This window comes from Oreochromis niloticus, linkage group LG11 (genome assembly GCF_001858045.2).
Source record: "Oreochromis niloticus isolate F11D_XX linkage group LG11, O_niloticus_UMD_NMBU, whole genome shotgun sequence".
Classification (NCBI taxonomy): domain Eukaryota; kingdom Metazoa; phylum Chordata; class Actinopteri; order Cichliformes; family Cichlidae; genus Oreochromis; species Oreochromis niloticus.
In genome coordinates this window covers 6,733,733-6,760,922 of record NC_031976.2, presented here as the reverse complement: position 1 = coordinate 6,760,922, position 27,190 = coordinate 6,733,733, and the positions used below count along the sequence as shown (strand labels likewise).

The following is a 27,190-nucleotide window of genomic DNA, read 5'->3' as shown; positions in this document are numbered from 1 at the left end:
TTGTTTTTTGTTATTTTTACACAGTGTTCTGAATGATGAACAATGGTCTACAGCCAATCTTGTGTATTATTATACAAACTTTGGTTGTAAGATTCAGATAACTATTTAATAAAAGCTAAATATTTTATATGAGAGTAAGAAAGAAAAGTATATCTTTGTGTCCACCTTTCTCTGTTAATGCCCTACCTGGCCCCCTGGCAAAAGCTTTGCTAGATCCGCCCCTGCACAGTTACCAGCTGTCAGCTACACAAAAAAAGGAGCTTGGTGTATATTTGTCTGTCAGAAACAGTTCATAACTTCCCTTCAACTCATTCATGTCACCTAAGGGTAAACCTGTTTCTCCATCACCAGTTCAGCTCTGATGATTCAGTAAGGACATCTCCTGATTTCATCTTCATGCTCCAGCAAACATCAGCTGATACTAGAAATTAAAATCAAAAGAATTCTAACAACAGCTGATCAAGCTTAAACGTGCTGCTGTTGTTTAGCGCGATAAACAAACAAGAGAGAAAAGCCGATCATTGATCAGTTTCATGACTGAAGTTTCAACAGGCGAGAGAATGACAGGGGAGGCTGTCATAAAGTTCAACATCGGTAACTTAGCCCGCACACAGCTGTATACAAACTCCGTAGTGCTAGCTAGCACGCAGTACGAGTTATTGTAAGTGATTGAAAAAGCCAGCACAGCGAAAATAAACTACACCTAAACTCGGTTTATATCTGACCCAAATAGAGTGCAGGTCATAACTTCTTACCTGAAATTCAGTTCACCTCACGCTCCTGCCTTCGCTTTCCCTGATCCACGATTGACCTCCGCGTTAGCAAACACCGGTCGATCGGCGGTAGCCTCACCGCCTTGTATGTCTCGTTCGCGGCATGTCCTTTCTGTCACACACCGGTGGATAGCTGCCCTCTGTTGTAGCTCCACCACCAAACAACTCAGTTATTTTTTCCACATCGACCAGCATCATCGGCCCATATAAACGAAAAATAAGTCCAGCTAAGACACAGACCCTTGCCGAGCGATCGGGCGATTAAACAAATTTTAGCCACCTCACTATCAGCCAAGCCTGGGTGGTTTTTCACGAAGGGTCGCTAGCCGCGCTAAGCTAGCGGCGCTAAGCTAGCGGCGCTAGCTAGCTAGCCAGCCAGCTATCAGCAACACGTAAGAGAACTGTTGCTAAATAAACTACACCTAAACTCGGTTTATATCTGACCCAAATAGAGTGCAGGTCATAACTTCTTACCTGAAATTCAGTTCACCTCACGCTCCTGCCTTCGCTTTTCCTCATCCACGATTGACCTCCGCGTTAGCAAACAGCGGTCGATCCGCGGTAGCCTCACCGCCTTGTATGTCTCGTTCGCGGCATGTCCTTTCTGTCACACACCGGTGGGTAGCTGCCCTCTGTTGTAGCTCCACCACCAAACAACTCAGTTATTTTTCCACATCGACCAGCATCATCGGCCCATATAAACGAAAAATAAGTCCAGCTAAGACACAGACCCTTGCCGAGCGATCGGGCGATTAAACAAATTTTAGCCACCTCACTATCAGCCAAGCCTGGGTGGTTTTTCACGAAGGGGCGCTAGCTAGCTAAGCTAGCGGCGCTAGCTAGCTAGCCGGCTATCAGCAACACTTAAGAGAATTGTCGCTAATATGGGATGTCTTGATAAAACGAGCAGATATTTGAAGTTTACACACCTACATTCTCGCCTGAAAATATCTTAAAAGTGTATTTTGTGACCTAGAAACACGAATAAAAGACATATAAAACGAAGTGGTGTCCGCCATTGTTTGACTCGGTAGAGGCATGCTATGAATTGTGGGATATGTAGTTTTCACCAAGCATGGCACCCTTTAGGCCGTACTACTCCCGGTATACCACTAGAGAGAGCCAACACACCACAAATGAAGTCTGTTTCTATGGTGCCAAAAGCAGAATCTTTCTCAGGAGCCTAGAAATTGGCCTAAATTTGCACTAAAATCTAAATATTTCAAAAACTATAAAAGTTATAAACACCAAAAGTCACACCATACTAGCCCAGCTCCAGCCGCACAAAATGATGTAACATATGTACCCCTATTGTCAAAACTGTTTGGCAGAGGAGCGCGGGAAAATTTCACTAAAATATTAATATTTAAAAACTATAATATTCATAAACACCAAAAGTCATAGCACACCATTCCAGATCCAGCCGCACAAAATGAGGTAACATATATGAAGCTTGTCTCAAAACTGCGGGTCGAGATACACTGCAAAATTTCAGGCGGAAAAAGGAAAATAATAACTAGAAAGCGAAAATTTCAGAAGAAATTTTATGTGTGCCTATGCCGCTGCTAATCACTGTAGTTGCCATTCATACGGCTACAGACAGAAAAACTCAGAAGAGCAGCCATTCTCCACCATGAACTATGGTAAAAACAAACACCGCTCACGCTTCACAGATGACAGCTTACAGTTTTGTGTAAAGATGAAGTTACTTCGTACAGCGCCGATTTGCAGACGCTGTGCACACAGGTTCATGAGAAGTCCCATTGTACCACGGCAGACCCGACAATGTTTGCATGAACACGCTTTGAAGCATTACATTATAGACCACTTTTCACACATGCATTCACTTTTTGTTTTTGTTATTTCTACACAGTGTTCTGAATTATGAACAATGGTCTACAGCCAATCTTGTGTATTATTATACAAACTTTGGTTGTGAGATTCAGATAACTATTTAATAAAAGCTAAATATTTTATATGAGAGTAAGAAAGAAAAGTATATCTTTATGTCCACCTTTCTCTGTTAATGCCCTACCTGGCCCCTGGCAAAAGCTTTGCTAGATCCGCCCTGCACAGTTACCAGCTGTCAGCTACACAAAAAAGGAGCTTGGTGTTTACAGGGAGTGCAGAATTATTAGGCAAATCAGTATTTTGTCCACATCATCCTCTTCATGCATGTTGTCTTACTCCAAGCTGTATAGGCTCGAAAGCCTACTACCAATTAAGCATATTAGGTGATGTGCATCTCTGTAATGAGAAGGGGTGTGGTCTAATGACATCAACACCCTATATCAGGTGTGCATAATTATTAGGCAACTTCCTTTCCTTTGGCAAATGGGTCAAAAGAAGGACTTGACAGGCTCAGAAAAGTCAAAAATAGTGAGATATCTTGCAGAGGGATGCAGCAGTCTTAAAATTGCAAAGCTTCTGAAGCGTGATCATCGAACAATCAAGCGTTTCATTCAAAATAGTCAACAGGGTCGCAAGAAGCGTGTGGAAAAACCAAGGCGCAAAATAACTGCCCATGAACTGAGAAAAGTCAAGCGTGCAGCTGCCAAGATGCCACTTGCCACCAGTTTGGCCATATTTCAGAGCTGCAACATCACTGGAGTGCCCAAAAGCACAAGGTGTGCAATACTCAGAGACACGGCCAAGGTAAGAAAGGCTGAAAGACGACCACCACTGAACAAGACACACAAGCTGAAACGTCAAGACTGGGCCAAGAAATATCTCAAGACTGATTTTTCTAAGGTTTTATGGACTGATGAAATGAGAGTGAGTCTTGATGGGCCAGATGGATGGGCCCGTGGCTGGATTGGTAAAGGGCAGAGAGCTCCAGTCCGACTCAGACGCCAGCAAGGTGGAGGTGGAGTACTGGTTTGGGCTGGTATCATCAAAGATGAGCTTGTGGGGCCTTTTCGGGTTGAGGATGGAGTCAAGCTCAACTCCCAGTCCTACTGCCAGTTTCTGGAAGACACCTTCTTCAAGCAGTGGTACAGGAAGAAGTCTGCATCCTTCAAGAAAAACATGATTTTCATGCAGGACAATGCTCCATCACACGCGTCCAAGTACTCCACAGCGTGGCTGACAAGAAAGGGTATAAAAGAAGGAAAAACTAATGACATGGCCTCCTTGTTCACCTGATCTGAACCCCATTGAGAACCTGTGGTCCATCATCAAATGTGAGATTTACAAGGAGGGAAAACAGTACACCTCTCTGAACAGTGTCTGGGAGGCTGTGGTTGCTGCTGCATGCAATGTTGATGGTGAACAGATCAAAACACTGACAGAATCCATGGATGGCAGGCTTTTGAGCGTCCTTGCAAAGAAAGGTGGCTATATTGGTCGCTGATTTGTTTTTGTTTTGTTTTTGAATGTCAGAAATGTATATTTGTGAATGTGGAGATGTTATATTGGTTTCACTGGTAAAATAAATAATTGAAATGGGTATATATTTGTTTTTGTTAAGTTGCCTAATAATTATGCACAGTAATAGTCACCTGCTCACACAGATATCCCCCTAAAATAGCTAAAACTAAACACAAACTAAAAACTACTTCCGAAAACATTCAGCTTTGATATTAATGTGTTTTTTGGGTTCATTGAGAACATGGTTGTTGTTCAATAATAAAATTATTCCTCAAAAATACAACTTGCCTAATAATTCTGCACTCCCTGTATGAGAGTAAGAAAGAAAAGTATATCTTTGTGTCCACCTTTCTCTGTTAATGCCCTACCTGGCCCCTGGCAAAAGCTTTGCTAGATCCGCCCCTGCACAGTTACCAGCTGTCAGCTAAATAAAAAAAAGGAGCTTGGTGTTTATTTCTCTCAGAAACAGTTCATAACTTCCCTTCAACTCATTCATGTCACCTAAAAAAAAGGTAAACCTGTTTCTCCATCACCAGTTCAGCTCTGATGATTCAGTAAGGTCATCTCCTGGTTTCGACCAGCCGCTTCTACAGCTGTGGCTCCAGCAAACATCAGCTGATACTAGAAATTAAAATCAAATGAATTCTAACAACAGCTGATCAAGCTTAAACGTGCTGCTGTTGTTTAGCGCGATAAACAAACAAGAGAGAAAAGCCGATCATTGATCAGTTTCATGACTGAAGTTTGAACAGGCGAGAGAATGACAGGGGAGGCTGTCATAAAGTTCAACATCAGTAACTTAGCGCGCACACAGCTGTATAGAAACTCCATCGTGCTAGCTACCACGCAGTACGAGTTATTATAACTGATTGTAAAAAGTCAGCACAACGAAAATAAACTACACCTAAACTCGGTTTATATCTGACCCAAATAGAGTGCAGGTCATAACTTCTTACCTGAAATTCAGTTCACCTCATGCTCCGACCGGCAGCCGCCTGCTTCTCCTGCCTTCGGTTTCCCTGATCCACGATCTACCACCGGTCGATCGGCGGTCGCCTCGCCGCCTCGTTCCCCGCATGTTCTTTCTGACACACACCGGTGGATAGCTGCCCTCGGTTGTAGCTCCGCGTCAGCGACTACCAAACAACTCAGTTATTTTTTCCACATCGACCAGCATCTGGACAATCCACCGCCTTTCACTGTTTGTACCGTTACTAAAAAAAAAACCCTCATCGGCTCATAAAAACGAAAAATAAGTCCAGCTATGACCCTGAGTCAAAAAGACAGCCAGCTCGGGTTAGCTAGCTACCTGTCTAGCTCTTTGCAGGCACCGAAAACATCAGAGCTAATATGGGATGTCTTGGTAACACGAGCAGATATTTGAAGTTTACATCTGGCCAATCCACCACCTTTCACTGTTTATACCGTTACTAAAATGAATAAATAAATAAATCATCGGTCCATATAAACGAAAAATAAGTCCAGCTAAAACACATACTGTCGGCGAGCGACCGGGTGCTGACACGAGTTTCACCCGCCTCAATATAAGCCAAGCCTGGGTGCTTTTTCACGAAGGGTCGCTAGCGGTGCTAGCTAACTATGCTAGCGGCGCTAGCTAGCTAGCCGGCTATCAGCAACACATAAGAGAACTGCTGCTAAATAAACTACACCTAAACTCGGTTTATATCTGACCCAAATAGAGTGCAGGTCATAACTTCTTACCTGAAGTTCAGTTCACCTCACGCTCCTGCCTTCGCTTTCCCTGATCCATGATTGACCTCCGCGTTAGCAAACACCGGTCGATCGGCGGTCGCGGCATGTCCTTTCTGTCATACACCGGTGGATAGCTGCCCACTGTTGTAGCTCCGCGTTATAGCACCACCAAACAACTCAGTTATTTTTTCCACATCCAGCTGTAACTCCGATTCTGTGCGAGCATTTGCGAGAGACCGGGGAGGTGAAACGACAGAGAGAGTCCCCTCGCTATCCATTTGCAGCCAAGTGCGGCAGCTAGCTAGGTAGCCGGCTAGCTGTCAGGCAGGACCGACGTCGTCAGAGCACTGTCGCTAAATATGGGATGTCTTGATAAAACAAGCAGATATTTGAAGTTTACACACCTACATTCTCGCCTGAAAATATCTTAAAAGTTTATTTTGTGACCTAGAAACACGAATAAAAGACATATAAAACGAAGTGGTGGCCGCCATCGTTCACTCTGTAGAGGCGTGCTATGAATTGTGGGATATGGAGTTTTCAACACAAGGATAAATCTTTTCGGCTGTACTACTCCCGGTATACCACTAGAGAGAGCCAAGACACCACAAATGAAGTCTGTTTCTATGGTGCCAAAAGCAGAATCTTTCTCAGGAGCCTAGAAATTGGCCTAAATTTGCACTAAAATCTAAATATTTCAAAAACTATAAAAGTTATAAACACCAAAAGTCACACCATACTAGCCCAGCGCCAGCCGCACAAAATGATGTAACATATGTACCCCTATTGTCAAAACTGTTTGGCAGAGGAGCGCGGGAAAATTTTCACTAAAATATTAATATTTAAAAAACTATAATATTCATAAACACCAAAAGTCATAGCACACCATTCCAGATCCAGCCGCACAAAATGAGGTAACATATATGAAGCTTGTCCAAAAACTGCGGGTCGAGATACACTGCAAAATTTCAGGCGGAAAAAGGAAAATAATAACTAGAAAGGGAAAATTTCAGAAGAAATTTTATGTGTGCCTATGCCGCTGGTAATCAGTGTAGTTTGCCATTCATACAGCTACAGAGAGCAAAACTCAGCAGAGCAGCCATTCTCCACCATGAATTATGATAAAAACAAACACCGCTCGCGCCTCACAGATGACAGCTTACAGTTTTGGGTAAAGATGAAGTGACTTTGTACAGCCCCGATTTGCAGACGCTGTGCACACAGGTTCATGAGCAGAAGTCCCATTGTACCACGGCAGACCCAACAATGTTTGCATGAACACGCTTTGAAGCATTATGTTATGGACCACTTTTCACACATGGTTGGTGTACCCACACAGGCAGCTGTAGCTTTTCAACTCATAGCCCAACACACACCCAAAAACAGCCAAGAGAGCACAGACTTTACACCCGTGGGTCCACCTCCCCTGCAGCGGCACTGCAGACCACGCCCCGACACACACATCAAACACATAAAATAAATATATATATGCACTTTTGCATTCACTTTTTGTTTTTTGTTATTTTTACACAGTGTTCTGAATGATGAACAATGGTCTACAGCCAACCTTGTGTATTATTATACAAACTTTGGTTGTAAGATTCGGATAAGCATTTAATAAAAGCTAAATATTTTATATGAGAGTAAGAAAGAAAAGTATATCTTTATGTCCACCTTTCTCTGTTAATGCCCTACCTGGCCCCTGGCAAAAGCTTTGCTAGATCCGCCCCTGCACAGTTACCAGCTGTCAGCTACACAAAAAAGGAGCTTGGTGTTTACAGGGAGTGCAGAATTATTAGGCAAATGAGTATTTTGTCCACATCATCCTCTTCATGCATGTTGTCTTACTCCAAGCTGTATAGGCTCGAAAGCCTACTACCAATTAAGCATATTAGGTGATGTGCATCTCTGTAATGAGAAGGGGTGTGGTCTAATGACATCAACACCCTATATCAGGTGTGCATAATTATTAGGCAACTTCCTTTCCTTTGGCAAAATGGGTCAAAAGAAGGACTTGACAGGCTCAGAAAAGTCAAAAATAGTGAGATATCTTGCAGAGGGATGCAGCAGTCTTAAAATTGCAAAGCTTCTGAAGCGTGATCATCGAACAATCGAGCGTTTCATTCAAAATAGTCAACAGGGTCGCAAGAAGCGTGTGGAAAAACCAAGGCGCAAAATAACTGCCCATGAACTGAGAAAAGTCAAGCGTGCAGCTGCCAAGATGCCACTTGCCACCAGTTTGGCCATATTTCAGAGCTGCAACATCACTGGAGTGCCCAAAAGCACAAGGTGTGCAATACTCAGAGACATGGCCAAGGTAAGAAAGGCTGAAAGACGACCACCACTGAACAAGACACACAAGCTGAAACGTCAAGACTGGGCCAAGAAATATCTCAAGACTGATTTTTCTAAGGTTTTATGGACTGATGAAATGAGAGTGAGTCTTGATGGGCCAGATGGATGGACCCGTGGCTGGATTGGTAAAGGGCAGAGAGCTCCAGTCCCACTCAGACGCCAGCAAGGTGGAGGTGGAGTACTGGTTTGGGCTGGTATCATCAAAGATGAGCTTGTGGGGCCTTTTCGGGTTGAGGATGGAGTCAAGCTCAACTCCCAGTCCTACTGCCAGTTTCTGGAAGACACCTTCTTCAAGCAGTGGTACAGGAAGAAGTCTGCATCCTTCAAGAAAAACATGATTTTCATGCAGGACAATGCTCCATCACACACGTCCAAGTACTCCACAGCGTGGCTGGCAAGAAAGGGTATAAAAGAAGAAAAACTAATGACATGGCCTCCTTGTTCACCTGATCTGAACCCCATTGAGAACCTGTGGTCCATCATCAAATGTGAGATTTACAAGGAGGGAAAACAGTACACCTCTCTGAACAGTGTCTGGGAGGCTGTGGTTGCTGCTGCACGCAATGTTGATGGTGAACAGATCAAAACACTGACAGGATCCATGGATGGCAGGCTTTTGAGTGTCCTTGCAAAGAAAGGTGGCTATATTGGTCGCTGATTTGTTTTGTTTTTGTTTTTGAATGTCAGAAATGTATATTTGTGAATGTGGAGATGTTATATTGGTTTCACTGGTAAAAATAAATAATTGAAATGGGTATATATTTGTTTTTTGTTAAGTTGCCTAATAATTATGCACAGTAATAGTCACCTGCACACACAGATATCCCCCTAAAATAGCTAAAACTAAAAACTACTTCCAAAAACTTTCAGCTTTGATATTAATGAGTTTTTTGGGTTCATTGAGAACATGGTTGTTGTTCAATAATAAAATTATTCCTCAAAAATACAACTTGCCTAATAATTCTGCACTCCCTGTATGAGAGTAAGAAAGAAAAGTATATCTTTGTGTCCACCTTTCTCTGTTAATGCCCTACCTGGCCCCCTGGCAAAAGCTTTGCTAGATCCGCCCCTGCACAGTTACCAGCTGTCAGCTACACAAAAAAATGAGCTTGGTGTTTGTCTCAGAAACAGTTCATAACTTCCCTTCAACTCATTCATGTCACCTAAGGGTAAACCTGTTTCTCCATCACCTGTTCAGCTCTGATGATTCAGTAAGGATATCTGGTTTGGAACAGCCGTTTTTACAGCTGTGGCTGCAGCAAACATCAGCTGATACTAGAAATTAAAAGCAAATGAATTCTAACAACAGCTGATCAAGCTTAAACGTGCTGCTGTTGTTTAGCGCGATAAACAAACAAGAGAGAAAAGCCGATCATTGATCAGTTTCATGACTGAAGTTTCAACAGGCGAGAGAATGACAGGGGAGGCTTCGTAACGACAGAATAAATCGTAATATTTTCTCTGAATGTGGCACGATTCCGTTTGTACGGCAACTCTACGAACTAACCATTATGAATAAAATAAAGTCCAACGTCAGTAACTTAGCGCGCACACAGCTGTATATAAACTCCCGTCGCGCTAGCTAGCACGCAGTACGATTGTAAAAAGTCAGCACAACGAAAATAAACTACACCTAAACTCTGTTTATATCTGACCCAAATAGAGTGCAGTTCATAACTTCTTACCTGAAATTCAGTTCACCTCACGCTCCTGCCTTCGCTTTCCCTGATCCATGATTGACCACCGCGTTAGCAATCGCCTGCCCGGCCTCATATGTCTCGTTGGCGGCATGTCCTTTCTGTCACACACCGGTGGATAGCTGCCTCTGTTGTAGCTCCACCACCAAACAACTCAGTTATTTTTTCCACATCGACCAGCATCATCGGCCCATATAAACGAAAAATAAGTCCAGCTAAGACACAGACCCTTGCCGAGCGATCGGGCGATTAAACAAATTTTAGCCACCTCACTATCAGCCAAGCCTGGGTGGTTTTTCACGAAGGGTCGCTAGCCGCGCTAGCTAGCTAAGCTAGCGGCGCTAGCTAGCTAGCCAGCCGGCTATCAGCAACACGTAAGAGAACTGTTGCTAAATAAACTACACCTAAACTCGGTTTATATCTGACCCAAATAGAGTGCAGGTCATAACTTCTTACCTGAAATTCAGTTCACCTCACGCTCCTGCCTTCGCTTTCCTTGATCCACGATTGACCTCCGCGTTAGCAAACACCGGACGATCGGCGGTAGCCTCACCGCCTTGTATGTCTCGTTCGCGGCATGTCCTTTCTGTCACACACCGGTGGATAGCTGCCCTCTGTTGTAGCTCCACCACCAAACAACTCAGTTATTTTTTCCACATCGACCAGCATCATCGGCCCATATAAACGAAAAATAAGTCCAGCTAAGACACAGACCCTTGCCGAGCGATCAGGCGATTAAAGAAATTTTAGCCACCTCACTGTCAGCCAAGCCTGGGTGGTTTTTCACGAAGGGGCGCTAGCTAGCTAAGCTAGCGGCGCTAGCTAGCTAGCCGGCTATCAGCAACACTTAAGAGAATTGTCGCTAATATGGGATGTCTTGATAAAACGAGCAGATATTTGAAGTTTACACACCTACATTCTCGCCTGAAAATATCTTAAAAGTGTATTTTGTGACCTAGAAACACGAATAAAAGACATATAAAACGAAGTGGTGTCCGCCATTGTTTAACTCGGCAGAGGGGTGCTATGAATTATGGGATATGGAGTTTTGTAACAAGCATACAGATTTTCAGCCGTACTACTCCCGGTATACCACTAGAGAGAGCCAACCCACCACAAATAAAGTCTGTTTCTATGGAAATTGGCCTAAATTTGCACTAAAATCTAAATATTTCAAAAACTATAAAAGTCATAAACACCAAAAGTGTATACCATACTAGTCCAGCTCCAGCCGCACAAAATGATCTAACATATGTAACCCTATTTTCAAAACTGTTTGGCAGAGAAGCGCGGGAAAATTTTCACTAAAATATTAATATTTAAAAAACTATAATAGTTATAAACACCAAAAGTCATAGCACACCATTCCTGAACTGAAGAATAATAATAATAATAATAAATCCGACGAATAGTAATATGTGTGCCTCTTTCCATAGGCACACATAATAATAATAATAATAATAAGAATAATAAATCCGACGAATAGTAATATGTGTGCCTCTTGTCATAGGCACACATAATAATAAGAATAGTAATATGTGTGCCTCTTGGCATAGGCACACATAATAATAAGAATAATAAATCCGAGGAATAGTAATATGTGTGCCTCTTGGCATAGGCACACATAATAATAATAAAGAAGAAAGAGAAACAGGAAAACAATAGTGTGGAAGCCCTTTAGGGCATCCACACAACTAGAAAAATTTGCATTTCCTGCGAAAATGCTGTGTGGATGCCTTAACGCTGAAGCTGTCTGCTGAAAAGCTGAAAAAGATGAAAAGTTGCAAAAAGTTGTATGGTGGTGAAAAAAAACATGTCGCCTTGAGCAGGATTGGAACCTGGCCCTCCTGGTCTCAAGGCAGCTACTCATCTCACTGAGCTAAACTCATTCTCTCAAAAAACAGGAGGAGAGACCGACAATTCTGCTAAAATGAGCAGAAGCTGCTGAGAATTGTGCTGAGAAGAGGTGAAAAGGTTGAAAATTTTGCAGAAAACAGGTAAATCAGCAGAATTTCTGCAGAAAAGAGGTAAAGAAGCAATAAGTTGCGCTGAAAAGAGATGAATCAGCAGAATTTCTGCTCAAAGGTGGCTATTCATTTCCCTGAGCCAAAGTCACTCTTACAAAGAAGAGGTGGAGAGACGGACAATTCTGCTGAAATGAGCAGAAGCTGATAAGAGGTGAAAAGGCTGAAAATTTTGCAGAAAAGAGGTGAATCAGCAGAATTTCTGCAGAAAAGAGGCAGAAGGTTCTGTATGTAGAAAAAGAAACACTGTTGAACCATGTGTGAAATAAATAAAGAAATGAAATGAAAGAACAACCTGGTTCTGCTCAAATTCACCAATCAGAGGTACTGCCTCTGTCTGCTTCATCAGGCTGTGTACTTGTTTCTGCCATGGAGCGTTAACAAGAATCTGAGGTCCATATTAGAAAAGCTGCTAAAATCATAAAACTTTGCAGAATTGTAATAAATTAGCAATATAAATTACAGGTCTGTGATAGTGTATAAATTTGTAGTGAAAAAAAAAACGTGGACCAAGGTGGGATTGAACCCACGACCTTTGAGCTGCAGAGCCGTGTCATTACTGATTGCGCCACCTGGAAAGGGGGCGGCGGTCTGAAAGACAGATACTTGGGCAGTCAGAAAATAGATCGCGGTGAGAGGCGAAAAACGCCGTTTTTTGGAGTTACAAAACGTCGTGTTACTCAAAAACTAGGAGGGCTAGAAGCATAATTCTTGTACTGGGTGAATCAGCGGACTTTGGTGTATTTTGACTGCGATTTTCATAGCTCGTTCTACCTCCGTCGCGGAGATATGACGAGAGAAGAAACGGCTTCATTTCCAGAGTTTGAAGACTGAGAGAAGGACAGATTTCCACCCCTCAAACAAACGTAATTCATTGCTCAACGGTAAGATAATTGTAAAAACTGCTTCCACTGTGAGTGTCAGCAGTGTCTGAAGATATATTGGCACAAGCCTCATGTCCTAGCTTTGCTTTGTTAAAGAGATATGGCGATTTTAAAATGCCTCCCGTTACAGAATTTCAGCTCTGAATTTCAAAACCTCCCCATAGACTTTGAATGGGGAGTATTGAGACCTTGTGTCACTCCGAGGCAAATTGCGAAAAAACGGTAAATCTCACAATAAAGATAGTGACATTGTCTGAAAGCCAGCAAAAATACCTACGTTTTGATGTATAATTTGTGGGGGTTGAGTGCAAATTGAGCCAGTAGCAAGAAGTTGTTTAGACATGAAGAGAAAATTCAGAAAGGACCAGCCCTCACTCTGACTTAATTGCATAGCAACCATAGCAACGCATGTATTTTCTGAAAAATCACAATGTTGCAACTGAAAACTTAAAGAGGTATAAGATTAAAACGGCAGAAGATCTGAAAAAGCTGAATCAGACAGGAATAGCCCAATAATCTGAGAACATTTTAAAGTTTGAATGGAGTTTCTACGTGAAAGTATGACAAAGTAGTTGAGTTTCAAAGACAAGCAAGTTTTAGCAGAATTGTGGAAGTTTTCCATTCGTTTCAATGGGACAAATTAAAGGAAAAAAGTGTAATATTTTAAAAAGTATAACAGTAATAAACACCAAAAGATATAGCCGGCATTAGCAGAAAGAGCAGAACAGTTTAGAGTTTGAACGGAGAAAATCGGCTGAAAACTGTGGGAGTAGATCCACGGCGAAAAACGTACGGAAGCGACAGGAATAATAAAGAATAAAGAGAAACAGGAACTCAATAGTGTGGAAGCCCTTGAGGGCATCCACACAATAAAGTATAAAGAATAAAGAGAAACAGGAACTCAATAGTGTGGATGCCTCCAGCATCCACACAATAAAGTTTAAAGAGAAACAGGAAAACAATAGTGTGGATGCCTAAAGCATCTACACAACTAGAAAAATTTGCATTTCCTGCGAAAATGCTGTGTGGATGCCTTAACGCTGAAGCTGTCTGCTGAAAAGCTGAAAAAGCTGAAAAGTTGCAAAAAGTTGTATGGTGGTGAAAAAAACATGACGCCCTGAGTAGGATTGGAACCTGGCCCTCCTGGTCTCAAGGCAGCTACTCATCTCACTGAGCTAAACTCATTCTCTCAAAAAAGAGGAGGAGAGACCGACAATTCTCCTAAAATGAGCAGAAGCTGCTGAGAATTGTGCTGAGAAGAGGTGAAAAGGCTGAAAATTTTGCAGAAAAGAGGTAAATCAGCAGAATTTCTGCACAAAAGAGGCAGAACAAAAGAGAAAACTGAAAACAGATTTTGCCATGACTGGGATTTGAACCTGGCTGTTCTCGTCTCAAGGCAGCTGTTCATCTCACTGAACCAAACTCTTTCTCTTAAAAACAAGAGATGGAGAAACTGACAATTTTGCTAAATGAGCAGAAGCTGCTGCGAATTGTGCTGAGAAGAAGTGAAAAGGCTGAAAATTTTGCAGAAAAGAGGTAAAGAAGCAATAAGTTGCGCTGAAAAGAGATGAATCAGCAGAATTTCTGCTCAAAGGCGGCTATTCATTTCCCTGAGCCAAAGTCATTCTTACAGAGAAGAGGTGGACAGACTGACCATTCTGCTGAAATGAGCAGAAGCTGCTGAGAATTGTGCTGATAAGAGGTGAAAAGGCTGAAAATTTTGCAGAAAAGAGGTGAATCAGCAGAATTTCTGCTGAAAAGAGGTAAAGAAGCAGAAAGTTGCGCTGAAAAGAGACGAATCAGCAGAATTTCTGCTGAAAAGATGTTTTTTCTGAAAACAGCTGAGATTTGTGCTAATAAGAGGAGAAAAGGCTGAAAATTTTGCAGAAGAGGTGAATAAGCAGAATTTGGGCTGAAAAGAGGTGAAAAAAAAAACATTGCCCTGAGCAGGATTTGAACCTGGCACTTCAGGTCTGAAGGCAGCCACTCATCTCACTGAGCCAAATTCACTCTGACAAAGAAGAGGTGGAGAGACGGACAATTCTGCTGAAATGAGCAGAAGCTGCTGAGAATTGTGCTGATAAGAGGAGAAAAGGCTGAAAATTTTGCAGAAAAGAGGTGAATCAGTAGAATTTCTGCTGAAAAGAGGCAGAACAAAAGAGAAAACTGAAAACAGGTTTTGCCATGACCAGGATTTGAACCTGGCCCTTCTGGTCTCAAGGCAGCTGCTCATCTCCCTGAACCAAACTCATTCACACAAAAACAAGAGATGGAGAAACGGACAATTTTGCTAAATGAGCAGAAGCTGCTGAGAATTGTGCTGAGAAGAAGTGAAAAGGCTGAAAATTTTGCAGAAAAGAGGTGAATCAGCAGAATTTCTGCAGAAAAGAGGTAAAGAAGCAATAAGTTGCGCTGAAAAGAGATGAATCAGCAGAATTTCTGCTCAAAGGCGGCTATTCATTTCCCTGAGCCAAAGTCATTCTTACAAAGAAGAGGTGGAGAGACGGACAATTCTGCTGAAATGAGCAGAAGCTGCTGACAATTGTGCTGATAAGAGGTGAAAAGGCTGAAAATTTTGCAGAAAAGAGGTGAATCAGCAGAATTTCTGCAGAAAAGAGGCAAAGAAGCAGAAACTTGCGCTGAAAAGAGATGAATCAGCAGAGTTTCTGCTGAAAAGAGTTGTCTTTTTTCTGAATACAGCCAAAAAAGCTGGAATTTGTGCTGAAAAGGGGTGAAAAAAATGAAAATTTTGCTGAAAAGGGGTGAAGAAGCTGAAGAAGCTAAAGTATACCAAATCAAAGTATTTGTGCCAAAACATAGTGTTTCTGCCATATTGTGGTACTACTACATTACAACATGAATACGGATTAAAGATGAAAGAAACTGGCAACAAATTCCTCCACTACAAACCAGTCTGATACCACTTCTTTGCAGTGTTCACGTTTACTAAGGCACTACCCAAGAGGCGCCACAAGAGCGCACTCCAACACAAGAGATGACCTATGTACACTGATGCACTTAGTAACAGTCAGCCTCCTTGAATTGGCAGAAATACTGTGATTTAATAGTAATACTATAACATAACAGATATACTGTGATGTTGCAGACATAGTATGTTTTTGCACTACTCATTTGTAGTGAAAAAAATGAGCAATATAAATTACAGGTCTGTGATAGTGTATAAATTTGTAGTGAAAAAAAAAACGTGGACCAAGGTGGGATTGAACCCACGACCTTTGAGCTGCAGAGCCGTGTCATTACTGATTGCGCCACCTGGAAAGGGGGCGGCGGTCTGAAAGACAGATACTTGGGCAGTCAGAAAATAGATCGCGGTGAGAGGCGAAAAACGCCGTTTTTTGGAGTTACAAAACGTCGTGTAACTCAAAAACTAGGAGGGCTAGAAGCATAATTCTTGTACTGGGTGAATCAGCGGACTTTGGTGTATTTTGACTGCGATTTTCATTGCTCGTTCTAGCTCCGTCGCGGAGATATGACGAGAGAAGAAACGGCTTCATTTCCAGAGTTTGAAGACTGAGAGAAGGACAGATTTCCACCCCTCAAACAAACGTAATTCATTGCTCAACGGTAAGATAATTGTAAAAACTGTTTCCACTGTGAGTGTCAGCAGTGTCTGAAGATATATTGGCACAAGCCTCATGTCCTAACTTTGCTTTGTTCAAGAGATATGGCGATTTGAAAATACCTCCCGTTACAGAATTTCAGCTCTGAATTTCAAAACCTCCCCATAGACTTTGAATGGGGAGTTGTCAGACGTTGTGCCACTCCGAGGCAAATTGCGAAAAAACGGTAAATCTCACAATAAAGATAGTGACATTGTCTTAAAGCCAGCAAAAATACCTACGTTTTGATGTATAATTTGTGGGGGTTGAGTGGAAATTGATCGAGTAGCAAGAAGTTATTTAGACATGAAGAGAAAATTCAGAACAGACCAGCACTCACTCTGACTTAATTGCATAGCAACCATAGCAACGCATGTATTTTCTGAAAAATCACAGTTTTGCAACTGAAAACTTAAAGAGAGATAAGATTAAAACGGTAGAAGATCTGAAAAAGCTGAATCAGACAGGAATAGCCCAATAATCTGAGAACATTTTAAAATTTGAATGGAGTTTCTAGGTGAAAGTATGACAAAGTAGTTAAGTTTCAAAAACAAGCAAGTTTTAGCAGAATTGTGGAAGTTCTCCATTCATTTCAATGGGACAAATTAAAGGAAAAAAGTGTAATATTTTAAAAAGTATAATAGTTATAAACACCAAAAGATATAGCTGGAATTAGCAGAAAGAGCAGAACAGTTTAGAGTTTGAACGGAGAAAATCGGCTGAAAACTGGAGGAGTAGTTAAGTGCCGAAAAACGCGAGCAACTTGAAAAAGAATAAAGTTTAAAGAGAAACAGGAACTCAATAGTGTGGAAGCCCTTGAGGGCATCCACACAATAAAGAATAAAGAGAAACAGGAACTCAATAGTGTGGATGCCTCCAGCATCCACACAATAAAGAGAAACAGGAAAACAATAGTGTGGATGCCTTAAAGCATCCACACAATAAAGTTTAAAGAGAAACAGGAAAACAATAGTGTGGATGCCTAAAGCATCCACACAATAATAATAATAAAGAATAAAGAGAAACAGGAACTCAATAGTGTGGATGCTTAAAGCATCCACACAATAAGTATGGTTCTCATGAGGTGGAGTACAGACAGAGCGATAAGTAAAGATGACGAGGACTGTCACAGAGAACAGCAACCCATGGAGGAAAAAGAAAGTGATGAGTTTGCAGAAGCTGAGGAGAAGGCTCAAAGTGATGTTGAAACAATCCTCAACAATCTGAATTATTTACATGATGAAGATGATGCAGATAAAGCTGCAGCTGACATTGTAAATGTGTTAATTGCTAACATTCAGTATCCTGATGCAGAAGATATCACATTAAGTGAGAAGTGTAGCTCACCCAAGCCTGCTTTTGATGTGGACCTGGTGATCAAAAAGGTGAAAGACTTTTTTGCATCATGCGCCCTAATTATAAAACCAGATGAAGTAAAACAACACTTCTTCAGGTTTGCTAAAAAGGAATTTGAAAAAATGAACAGTGAGCTGAAAGATCATTTGAAGAAACAACAGGCAAACTCCCCTGAGAGTGAGAGAGGTGACTCCAGGAAAAGCGAACACATGAATCCCTCAGAAGTTCCCAGAAAATCACCAACCTTTGAAACCACAGTTAAAAGTTCTTCTCCGCTCAATTTTACAACAGCCATGCCAGTTCTGAAGAAACTGTTTAGTAGATTAACCCAGACACGACACCTTGACCTGACAAGTAAGGAAATCAAGATGTTTTCAAGGGAGTTGACAGAAAATGTGTACGGCTATGTCGAGTCAACATATCCAGCCCCCACGATGCAAATGGGTAAAAGTCTCTCAGAGTCTGACATCTCACAGGGTGACTGTAAGGTACCCTCTGCTCCTGAGGTGCCATATGTGCTCGTAGAAGATTCAGTGGAAAGGTTCTTACAAAACCTTCTTTTCTGGTTGGAGAATGAAACTTTAACCCAAACTATTATAAATGACAAAATGTCTGGTGCCGTGGAAGATATAGTAAGAGTGCTGACCCCATCAAAGGAAGAAGTTATGATTGGACCAGATGCTGGTGAAACAAGCGACAGACCGTTTACATCACAGTCAAGTCCAGTTACTGATCTCACCAATCAGCCAGTCTGTGTGAGTGCAGAAGACCCGGACCTGGTTTCAAATACAAGCAGTGATCAGGCATCAGTGTCTCACTCTGAACCCACAGAGGGTCAAAGTCAGCCAGCAACCTCTGAAAACCCAGAGGAAGAACTGTCAGAAACATCAGTGTCACCTGATGATAGGCTAATTGCCAATCAATTTAGCACTCTTGTAGCCACGAGAATCGCACACAAATTGCACAAAAATGCCAGAAATCTTCTGGATTCAGAAAAATTAGACTTAGCTATCAACCACCTGACAGATTTGGTACTTTCTGAAGTGAGATGCACCGAATCCCTGGAAATTCTTAAAAATAACAGTTCTAAATTAGCCAAGGACATAGCTAATGGCCTTATCAAGGAGTTGGGATCTGCAAACAAGTTATTCGATGTAATGATATCAGGAGATTCATCTGTTGACGACTTTATTAGGAAGATCATACAAAAGCATCTCAATGTCCACAGGAATCCTCCAAAGAAATCCAAACTCGCCAGGTTTTTCTCAGCAGTGTTAAAAGCTTTTAAGAAGACGTTCTGCTGCTGCTTTAAAAGCAGTACTGATGACTAAATTGTCATCTTGATTTTTTTCAAATACCTCTTTTAAAATCTTAAAGCAGTCTGGCCTCAGAGTTAACATCTGAGGTATATTTTATTTTAAAACTATTTCATTCGACTTTAGTTAGACTGAGAAATATTCTTCATCGTGTCTCCTCATATTATCGTTACCATCACCCCCACCGGCCGAGGCAGATGGCCGTCCCTTCTGAGCCTGGTTCTGCCGGAGGTTTCTGCCTGTTACAGGTAGTTTTTCCTCCCCACTGTCGCCAAGTGCTTGCTCATAAGGGATTATTAATTAATTGGGGTTTTCTTGCTGCTACTGTAGGGTCTCTATCTTACAGTATAAAGCAACTTGAGGAGACGGTTGTGATTTGATGCTATATTACGAATATTAAATTCAGCTGAATCTTAAAAACATGTAATATAGCATCACATCACCATCAAATCAACAACTGAAAAATAAAACAAAATAAAAAACCAAACCTACATTGAAAACTGTTTGTGATTTGTCTTGTGCTTTCAAAATATATTGTCAAATATAAAAAGCTGCATTTATATGCTCTGGTCATTAGTACTGGTATTTTAATGTAAGCAAACACAGGGAGCATACACCGATGTGTAAGTACTACAGATGAAGATGCAAAGAAACCATGAAATAATTAATGAAATAGTGAAGTTTATGAATAAAATAAACAACTGTAGCACCATCTCAGTCTCATTGAATCGCCCCTCTGCCTCTTCCATTCTAGCATCAACTCTTCTTAACCCTCGTCTAATATGTACATATTGTTTGTTGTTGTCTTTCCTAAAGTCACGAAGCTCTTTCGGGATATTCAGGAGGCTGGTTTCGTCTGTATCCGTGCACTCTGTGGCTAACCTTAGCTCGGGAGAGTAGCTCCTATCCACGTGGCTTTTCTCTGTCTCCTGTTCTGTCTGAGTTGTGCCTCTCAAACTTCTTGTGACTACCCCCGTTTCCATATTTAGAAGCAATCTCACCTATTATCAGAAAGATTACCGTATCTTATTATAGGAGAAATTTCTCCCACTTCCTGGTGTTTGGAGTCTCTACAGTAAGCAAATGTGGTAAAGGGTGTGGGTGATTCTGGGATTGATGCAGGAGGGCGACAGAAATAAAAAGTAAAATATTAAATTTTTGCTGTTATTGACTTTGCTTTACAATATCAAACACTGAGCCAGATGCACAATAGTCATGTACATCACACGTAAACACATTAATGTAAAAAACACAGAGGTTAGGCCATGAAAGTGTGTGTAAAAGAAGTGTTTATGTCTGTCTTGCAGTTTCTGTTCCTGTCCGAGGTTTGCAGTGGAGAGCTCAGACCACACAGGACCCCGTCCTCTCCAAACCCTGCTCAGCTCTCTGGTACCAGCACACCCACGCACAACTGGCCACCTTAAAAAATTGTACAGTTTTGAGCTCGATAACCTGCAGGTGAAAAATCTGTAGATCAGTCATCGCTCCTCTGTGGTGTTACGATGCTGAATACAAGGAGAATAAAAGTGGATTATAATCGATACCAAAACGGATCTTTATCCATGGAATCAGTAGCTTAAAATCAGGAATTTCAGGCTTCATTATCATGGTTAATTTAAGAAAATAAATAAAAATAGGTGTGACCATATTTGACGATTATGAGCTAATTCAAGCAAGTAGAAAACGGAATAATAATTATCCATAACTGTGGATGAACTGGCCGTTAGATGAACTGCAGGTTTTTGTCCTTTGAGTGTGGCAGGTGGCTTCTTGATGGCTCACACCGTTCCCCTCTCTCACCTCCTGCAGGGGGCAGTGTCCAGCTCTCTCACCTGTCTGCAGCTGCATAGGAGGGCGGAGTGAGTGGCAGCTCTGCTGATGGAGAGAGGCGGTCGGCAGGAAGGAGATCACGTCGCTCTGGTGTTCCCGCCAGGTGAGAGACGATGCAGATGTTAAATTTACTTTTCAGGTGCTGTCACTTTTCAGGTGACAGCACCTGAAAAGGTGACAGCACCTGGACACTGCAAGCATCGTTCACACCAGTGTGTCTCCTTCTGCAGGTATAGACCTGAGCGCAGCCTTTTATGGCTGCCTGTACGCCGGCTGCGTTCCCATCACAGTGCGACGGCCTCACCCTCAGAACATCTCCACAACCCTGCCCACTGTTAAGATGATTGTCGAGGTCAGACTCTTAATTTGTCTGTTAAACCGATGCGGTTTCTCTATCAGTCAGACCTCCAGGGCTCAAGCTCTCGCTCCCAGCTAATTCCAGACTCGTATGGCTCTGGCTGACTTCTGATCTCCTCTGGGGAAAACAGGGAGCTTAATTTCTTTTTCTGTCTTTCTCTTTCTAATTGTGCAGGTGAGTCACTCGGCGTGTGTGATGACCACCGCCGTCATCTGTAAGCTGCTGCGCTCCAAAGAGGCCATGGCCACGATTAGCATCAGGAACTGGCCCCCAGTCCTGGACAGCGGTACAGCGTTTCATTCATATCCGCACAGGGAAATCACGCTCGCATTAAGTACTTTAATTTAACGTAAATGCAGGTCGTGCACAGCCGCCTCACAATGCAGTCTGAGTAGTTCTGGTTGCAGATATAAACCTAAAGAATGCACATTAAATGAAATCCTCTGCTGTGATGAAACCTGCCTTTACAGCTCCATCACTCTGTGATTTATCGAAAAATAAAAACTTACTGTAGCTGCAAGTCTCTTGAGTTCCCCACCACTGCTTTAGAGAATCAAAGCACCAGGAAATGGGAATAATTTCTCCTATAATAAGGATTTTTAGGTCCCTGATAACAAAAATGATCAGATTTTATCCAGTTTGGTAACTTTTACATCACTAGAGAGGAAAATATAGGCACATTATTATAATTACTATGGTTATTTTTGTATTTTTGGAAAAGAGGTTGCCCAGTTTTGATACATTTGGAGGTTTGCAGCAGAGACAGAATCACGTTTTCTGCTTATTTTAATGATATTTTAATGACTTTAGAAACCGGAAGCCTGATTGTTTGTTTTTTACATTGAGACAAAGTTTACACAGAAGGACTATATAGGGTCTTTTTTAAAGTGACTTTCAGGGATTTAGGATCTCTGAAGAAAAACTATCAATTTTTATTACTTAGAGATTTTTCAACATCTAACAAGGACAGACGAGGACAAAGTTATATTGTCCTGATTTTTGCATAACTTTAAGAATTTGAATATGAAGAGAAGAAAAGATCCATGAACGTAATGATTCAAAGGGTTCAAATTTTTTTGAATTTATGTGCTTCAATATATTTTTCGGACTGAGGAAAACAGAAAAAAGGTTAAGTATTCTGAAGAGCGTAAGATTATGAAAAAAGTAGAGATATGAAATATCCAGATTTTAGAGGCCCAAAGAGGTGAAGAGTAAAGCAGCAAAGAGAGAAAGCTTTGTAAAGTGGCTTTATTTATTTTATTTTTTTTAAAAAAGGTGCGTAAAATCAGAGGTTCATAAGCAAAATACAGAGCTCAAGAAAATAGTTTACTATGGAAAATCAGTTTACAGTGACATGCTAAGCCCTGTGGGTGTGTATCGTGTGTTTCAGGCTTTGCAGCGTCAGCAGAGAGTGAGCGGGACGTCGGCTGGGGTCGAGTGTGTGTTTTCCTGAAGAGACTCGGGAAGAAAGCCGACAGCAGGAGCCTCAGTTTGGCTCACTGTGATCCGACGGCTACAGACCTGCTGGAGCTTGGTACAAAAACGCACATACCTGTCACACAAGACAGACACGGTATCTGTCAGATAACTGCATTAAAAATACTCCCAAAGGCACAAACACAACGGAGCCCAGCACACAGCTAGTTGATGCAGCTTCATTTCAAGAGGTGGAGCATCTAAAATTAAGTCTGAATAAAGTAATGTGACTTCATTGTAAGGTGTCAGCTGGCAGAAAGGCAGACAGATGTTTTTCTTGCCGTTTCTTCTCAGCAACGTTGCTGCAGTTCCTCCCCCAGGTGGAAGAGATGGACATCTCCTGGAACGAGTTGATTGGTGGATCCCTGATGGCTCTGACGTCTCATCTGCAACACGTGGGCGAGGTCAGGACGCTGAGGCTCTGCAGCTGCAGGCTAAATAGCGAAGACGTCGTTGGTGGGATCTTCAGTGCAGACACTGTGCTTTATTTATTCTTATTTATAGCTATAACAGAACAACCTCTTTATGCAATCAAGTTATTTTTGCTTGATTTCCTTCCTCACTACAGCTCCCATGAGGCTTTGCTGAATGGTTCACACTCTTGCCTTGACAGAAAAACTTTTGTCTGATCACGTCGTTGGATTTTTCCGTGTTTTGTGCAGGTGAAGCTCTCAGCTACATCCCTGCTCTGGAAGTTCTTAATTTGTCCCTGAACAGCGGCGTTGGGGGCGGTGGTCTGCAAGGCCTGCTGGGGAACCTTCACCCATCGCTGAGGGAGCTCCACCTGATGGCCTGTCGGCTCACTGCGGCTGATGCTACAGTGCTGGGTAGTAACTTTAAATCTATAGAGCACATTTCGAGCTCCATAGTTTTATTCCTCAAGTAGAATAGAATAGAGTAGCTTTTCATGATTTACAATTCAAAATAATCCTTCTTTATCTTATATTGGGTCGTGCTTCACCCCTACAGTTCATCCACTGAGCATAAGCCCTCAGTTTTACAGCTTTGATCATTCGTTTTGATTTACTGGCTCACAGAGAAATTTCAAACTAACTCACAGAAAAAAATTCTGTCTTGAGAGGATAGATTTAGCTAATTTATCTGAACTCTGTTTACTTTATGAGGAAACGATGACCATATAAGGAATATCCCCTCTCTGTGAGATGATAAAGACTCAAGGGTAAAAAGACAGTCTGAATCTGAGTGTCTAAAGCGGGCTGAAGATTAGTTTACCTACACCGACCTCATTATTAGTTAGATATATAGTATAGTTATATTATAGAAGAGAACATAAGGAGCAGCAGTTTGGATCCATTTTAACAGTGCTGTCAGTTGGTGTTTCATTATTTTCTTGTCTGTTTTTTTTGCTGTTTCTTCGTTGATACATTTGTATGGATGAGGTTTTCCTGTTCATAAATCTCTCAGGAGGAATGGTGGCTGCTCTGCCCAGACTCTGTGTGCTGGACGTCTCTTGTAACGCTCAGCTCACACAGGAAGTGGACACTGGTGGCTTCAGGGAATTGGTCATCTCTCTCTCACGCCACCTCCCTCACCACGCTTCGACTGCAGGCCTGCGGTCTAACGCCTGACAGCCTTGATGCTCTAACGCCTGACAGCCTTGATGCTCTCTGTACAAAGATCTCTGGATTTTTCCTTTTTATTGCTACTTTTGTTTTATGTCCTATAAGAGTCTCGGAGGTGTGCTGCAGGTGGTTCACTCCGTTGCCTCCCCTCTGTGGGAGAGCTGGACCTGTCCTGTAACAAACTTCTAGCTGGTGGACTGAGCCGCCTCACCTTTCACCTGGCTCACGTCACACACCTGGAGAGACTCGACCTCCACCTGTGTTGCCTCACGCGAGATGATCTAGAGGCTCTGAGTGAGTTGCTACGAATCTCACACGCCGGACACTAATCGCATGCACGCTGCAGCAGTCATGTGACTCATTGTTTTCCAGTCCAGGTGCTGCCCTCTCTCACTGCACTGACGGAGCTTGATGTTTCATCCAATAAGGAAGTGGGAGGTGTGGTCCACCCGCTGGTCTCCGCCCTCCCTGTGACACAAATGAGCCGGCTGCCATTCAACAGCTGCTACCTGAGCAACGAGTCCTTCACTGCTCTGGGTAACACACACACACACACACACACACACACACACACACACACACACACACACACTTGTTTAGTTGTAGAAGTTTTCCTTCAAGTCATTCTCCCCAAATACCTCTTCCACCCTCTAGCCTGAAATGGTGAAAACTTTGTGTTTATGCATCAGCCCTGGCGGTGCCCTATCTGCGCACGGTGGATATTTCCTGGTGTAAAGTGGTTGGCGGTCACTTGGCGCTCCTGCTGGATGCTCTGCAGCCATCAGCCATCAGCGAGCTCCGTCTTTGCAGCTGCGAGCTGACCATTGATGACATGCAACATCTGGGTAACTAACACACAACGACATTATACTTTTTCTTTTCCACCTCTGATGTTTTGCAGGGTGTAACTCCCACGCGTGTAATCATTAAAAATCTTCGTTTGACTTTATCTCGTTGGACCCAGAGTTGTTATTTTGAGTTATCTTCTGTCTCCCTCCTTATAATATTTTGAATCGATAACAGTCTGTAGTGGATCATTAGGCTACATAAATGAGGACTTGAAGACAAGTAAAGCCTGAAGGAAATTGATATTTCTTTCATTTATTTTATGCTGCCAGCATCTGTAGCTGTCGTATAAAACAAAACAATGAAACTATTCGGTGTTATTTTTGTCTCCATCAGAAACATCGTGAACAAAACAGTAAAGTGAACAGGCATAAAGTGATCAGTTATCAATGGGTCCTCTTCCTCTGTGCAGCTGCCGTGTGCAGACGGGGCTGTCTCTCCTCACTCCGTGCACTGGATCTGTCCTACAACAGCTTGGTGGGAGACAACGGTTGGTGCAGTCTGTTTGCAGCAGGAGGTCTGGGCTCTCTGGAAGACGTGGATGTCAGTTTGCGACCTTCAACCTCTGCTCCGTGCTCAGCCTGGCTGCCCTCTCTGCTCCGAGCTCTGCCTCAAATGCCGGCGCTGGCTCGACTGGCCATGCAGAGGTGGACAGCTGACTGTCAGGAGAGAGAGCAGCTGAGGTACTGTCTAAAGAAGAGGAGCGTCCTGCTGGAATGGGATCCAGATTTACAACACATCATCAGCATGTAAAGGGAACAGTCAGGAGAGCCTAGAAGAGAGTCAGCCTGAGGAGTAGGGAGCAGAAAGCCTGAGTTATCTGATCTCAAATTAAAAATCATCACAGAGAGATTTCAAAAGAGCATTAGGGAAGAAAAACGCAATCAGGTCTGAAAAACCTTCTGATTACAAGTAAATTTGTCCAAACATTTGTACACTGTGACCAGCTGGGACAGGTCCTCTGGGACTGACCTTGAGTTTTACAATGTTGAATTCTTTGTTAGGTGTTTACGGTATCGTTTAATACTCTTCTTTTGTTCTTGAGCATGTTTGGAGTCTTTATTCCGTGGGGTTTATCCCTGTGTCTGTTTTCCTGTTGAGTTCGATATTCACACCGGATATGTCCCATTTTATTTTGGCGGTCAACTGTCAGAAACATTTCATGTTTAGTTTTTCGTCCCTCTCCTCTCTCATTGTCATTGATCATCTTCACCTGTTTTGTTGGCTTTCTCTGTTTAAATGGTGGTGTCTTCTGTTTATGAAGGACATTGGAATTAATTTGCTTTTTAATCTCATGAACTTTATCATTCTGCACTTGGCTCCTCATTTCATGGACTTTGTAATTCTGCAGTCAGACAACAGCCTAAATAAAGATTCACCTTTGTTACATCTCCCACTCGTTTTCGATTGTGCAAAAACTGCATTCAGCCATTACAAAAATACTTAAAAGACTTTGTTGTTACAATTTTTCAACAATTCATGATGAACATTCATGCCACAACAACTCAGCTGACAGACGGGTTTAATGCTTTTCATTGCAGTTTGATTACAATCGGGACATCAGAACAGAATCAGAGATACTGATTAGATACAATGTACCTTGCTTCAACACAATGCTCAGGCTCTGGAACCAGTTTCCCAGATAGGGTCTGTGCAGCGGGGAGTGGTTTGTGGCGCAGCTGCAGGGGAGGCTGACAGAGTGCAGCTCCATCAGTTCATCACGCCTCCCCTGCATAAGACGTGTCGGGAGCTGAGGTTGTTGTTGTGTGTGGGGTTGCAGCTGAAATCAATCAATCAATCTTTATTTATAAAGCATATTAGGTAAAACCTAAATGAATAATATAAATAGAATAACAGGATAGAATAAATAAGCATAAAATAAATAAACGTTAGGCAAAAGCTAAATTAAAAAGGTGGGTCTTGAGCCTGTTCTTAAAAACATGTACGTTCTCTGTGGCCCTGAGCTCCTCCGGCAGGCTGTTCCACAGTC

At 42.3% G+C, this 27,190-nt stretch overlaps 1 protein-coding gene across 1 annotated transcript in view; it reads left to right on the top strand.

Annotated features, from left to right (window-relative positions):
* Positions 1 to 26,591, top strand: part of LOC102079320 (leucine-rich repeat-containing protein 31) — a 67,479-nt gene extending 40,888 nt beyond the window's left edge. The window contains exons 2-12 of the mRNA XM_025911356.1: positions 20,415 to 20,496; positions 20,917 to 21,040; positions 21,168 to 21,289; positions 21,470 to 21,581; positions 22,686 to 22,829; positions 23,066 to 23,227; positions 23,434 to 23,598; positions 24,460 to 24,648; positions 24,727 to 24,891; positions 25,044 to 25,199; positions 25,613 to 26,591. Of these exons, the coding sequence (XP_025767141.1) occupies positions 20,986 to 21,040; positions 21,168 to 21,289; positions 21,470 to 21,581; positions 22,686 to 22,829; positions 23,066 to 23,227; positions 23,434 to 23,598; positions 24,460 to 24,648; positions 24,727 to 24,891; positions 25,044 to 25,199; positions 25,613 to 25,953 (1,611 nt within the window). The 5' untranslated portion in view covers positions 20,415 to 20,496; positions 20,917 to 20,985 and the 3' untranslated portion in view covers positions 25,954 to 26,591. The remainder of the gene's footprint in view (positions 1 to 20,414; positions 20,497 to 20,916; positions 21,041 to 21,167; positions 21,290 to 21,469; positions 21,582 to 22,685; positions 22,830 to 23,065; positions 23,228 to 23,433; positions 23,599 to 24,459; positions 24,649 to 24,726; positions 24,892 to 25,043; positions 25,200 to 25,612) is intronic.
* The last annotated feature ends 599 nt before the right edge of the window (positions 26,592 to 27,190 follow it).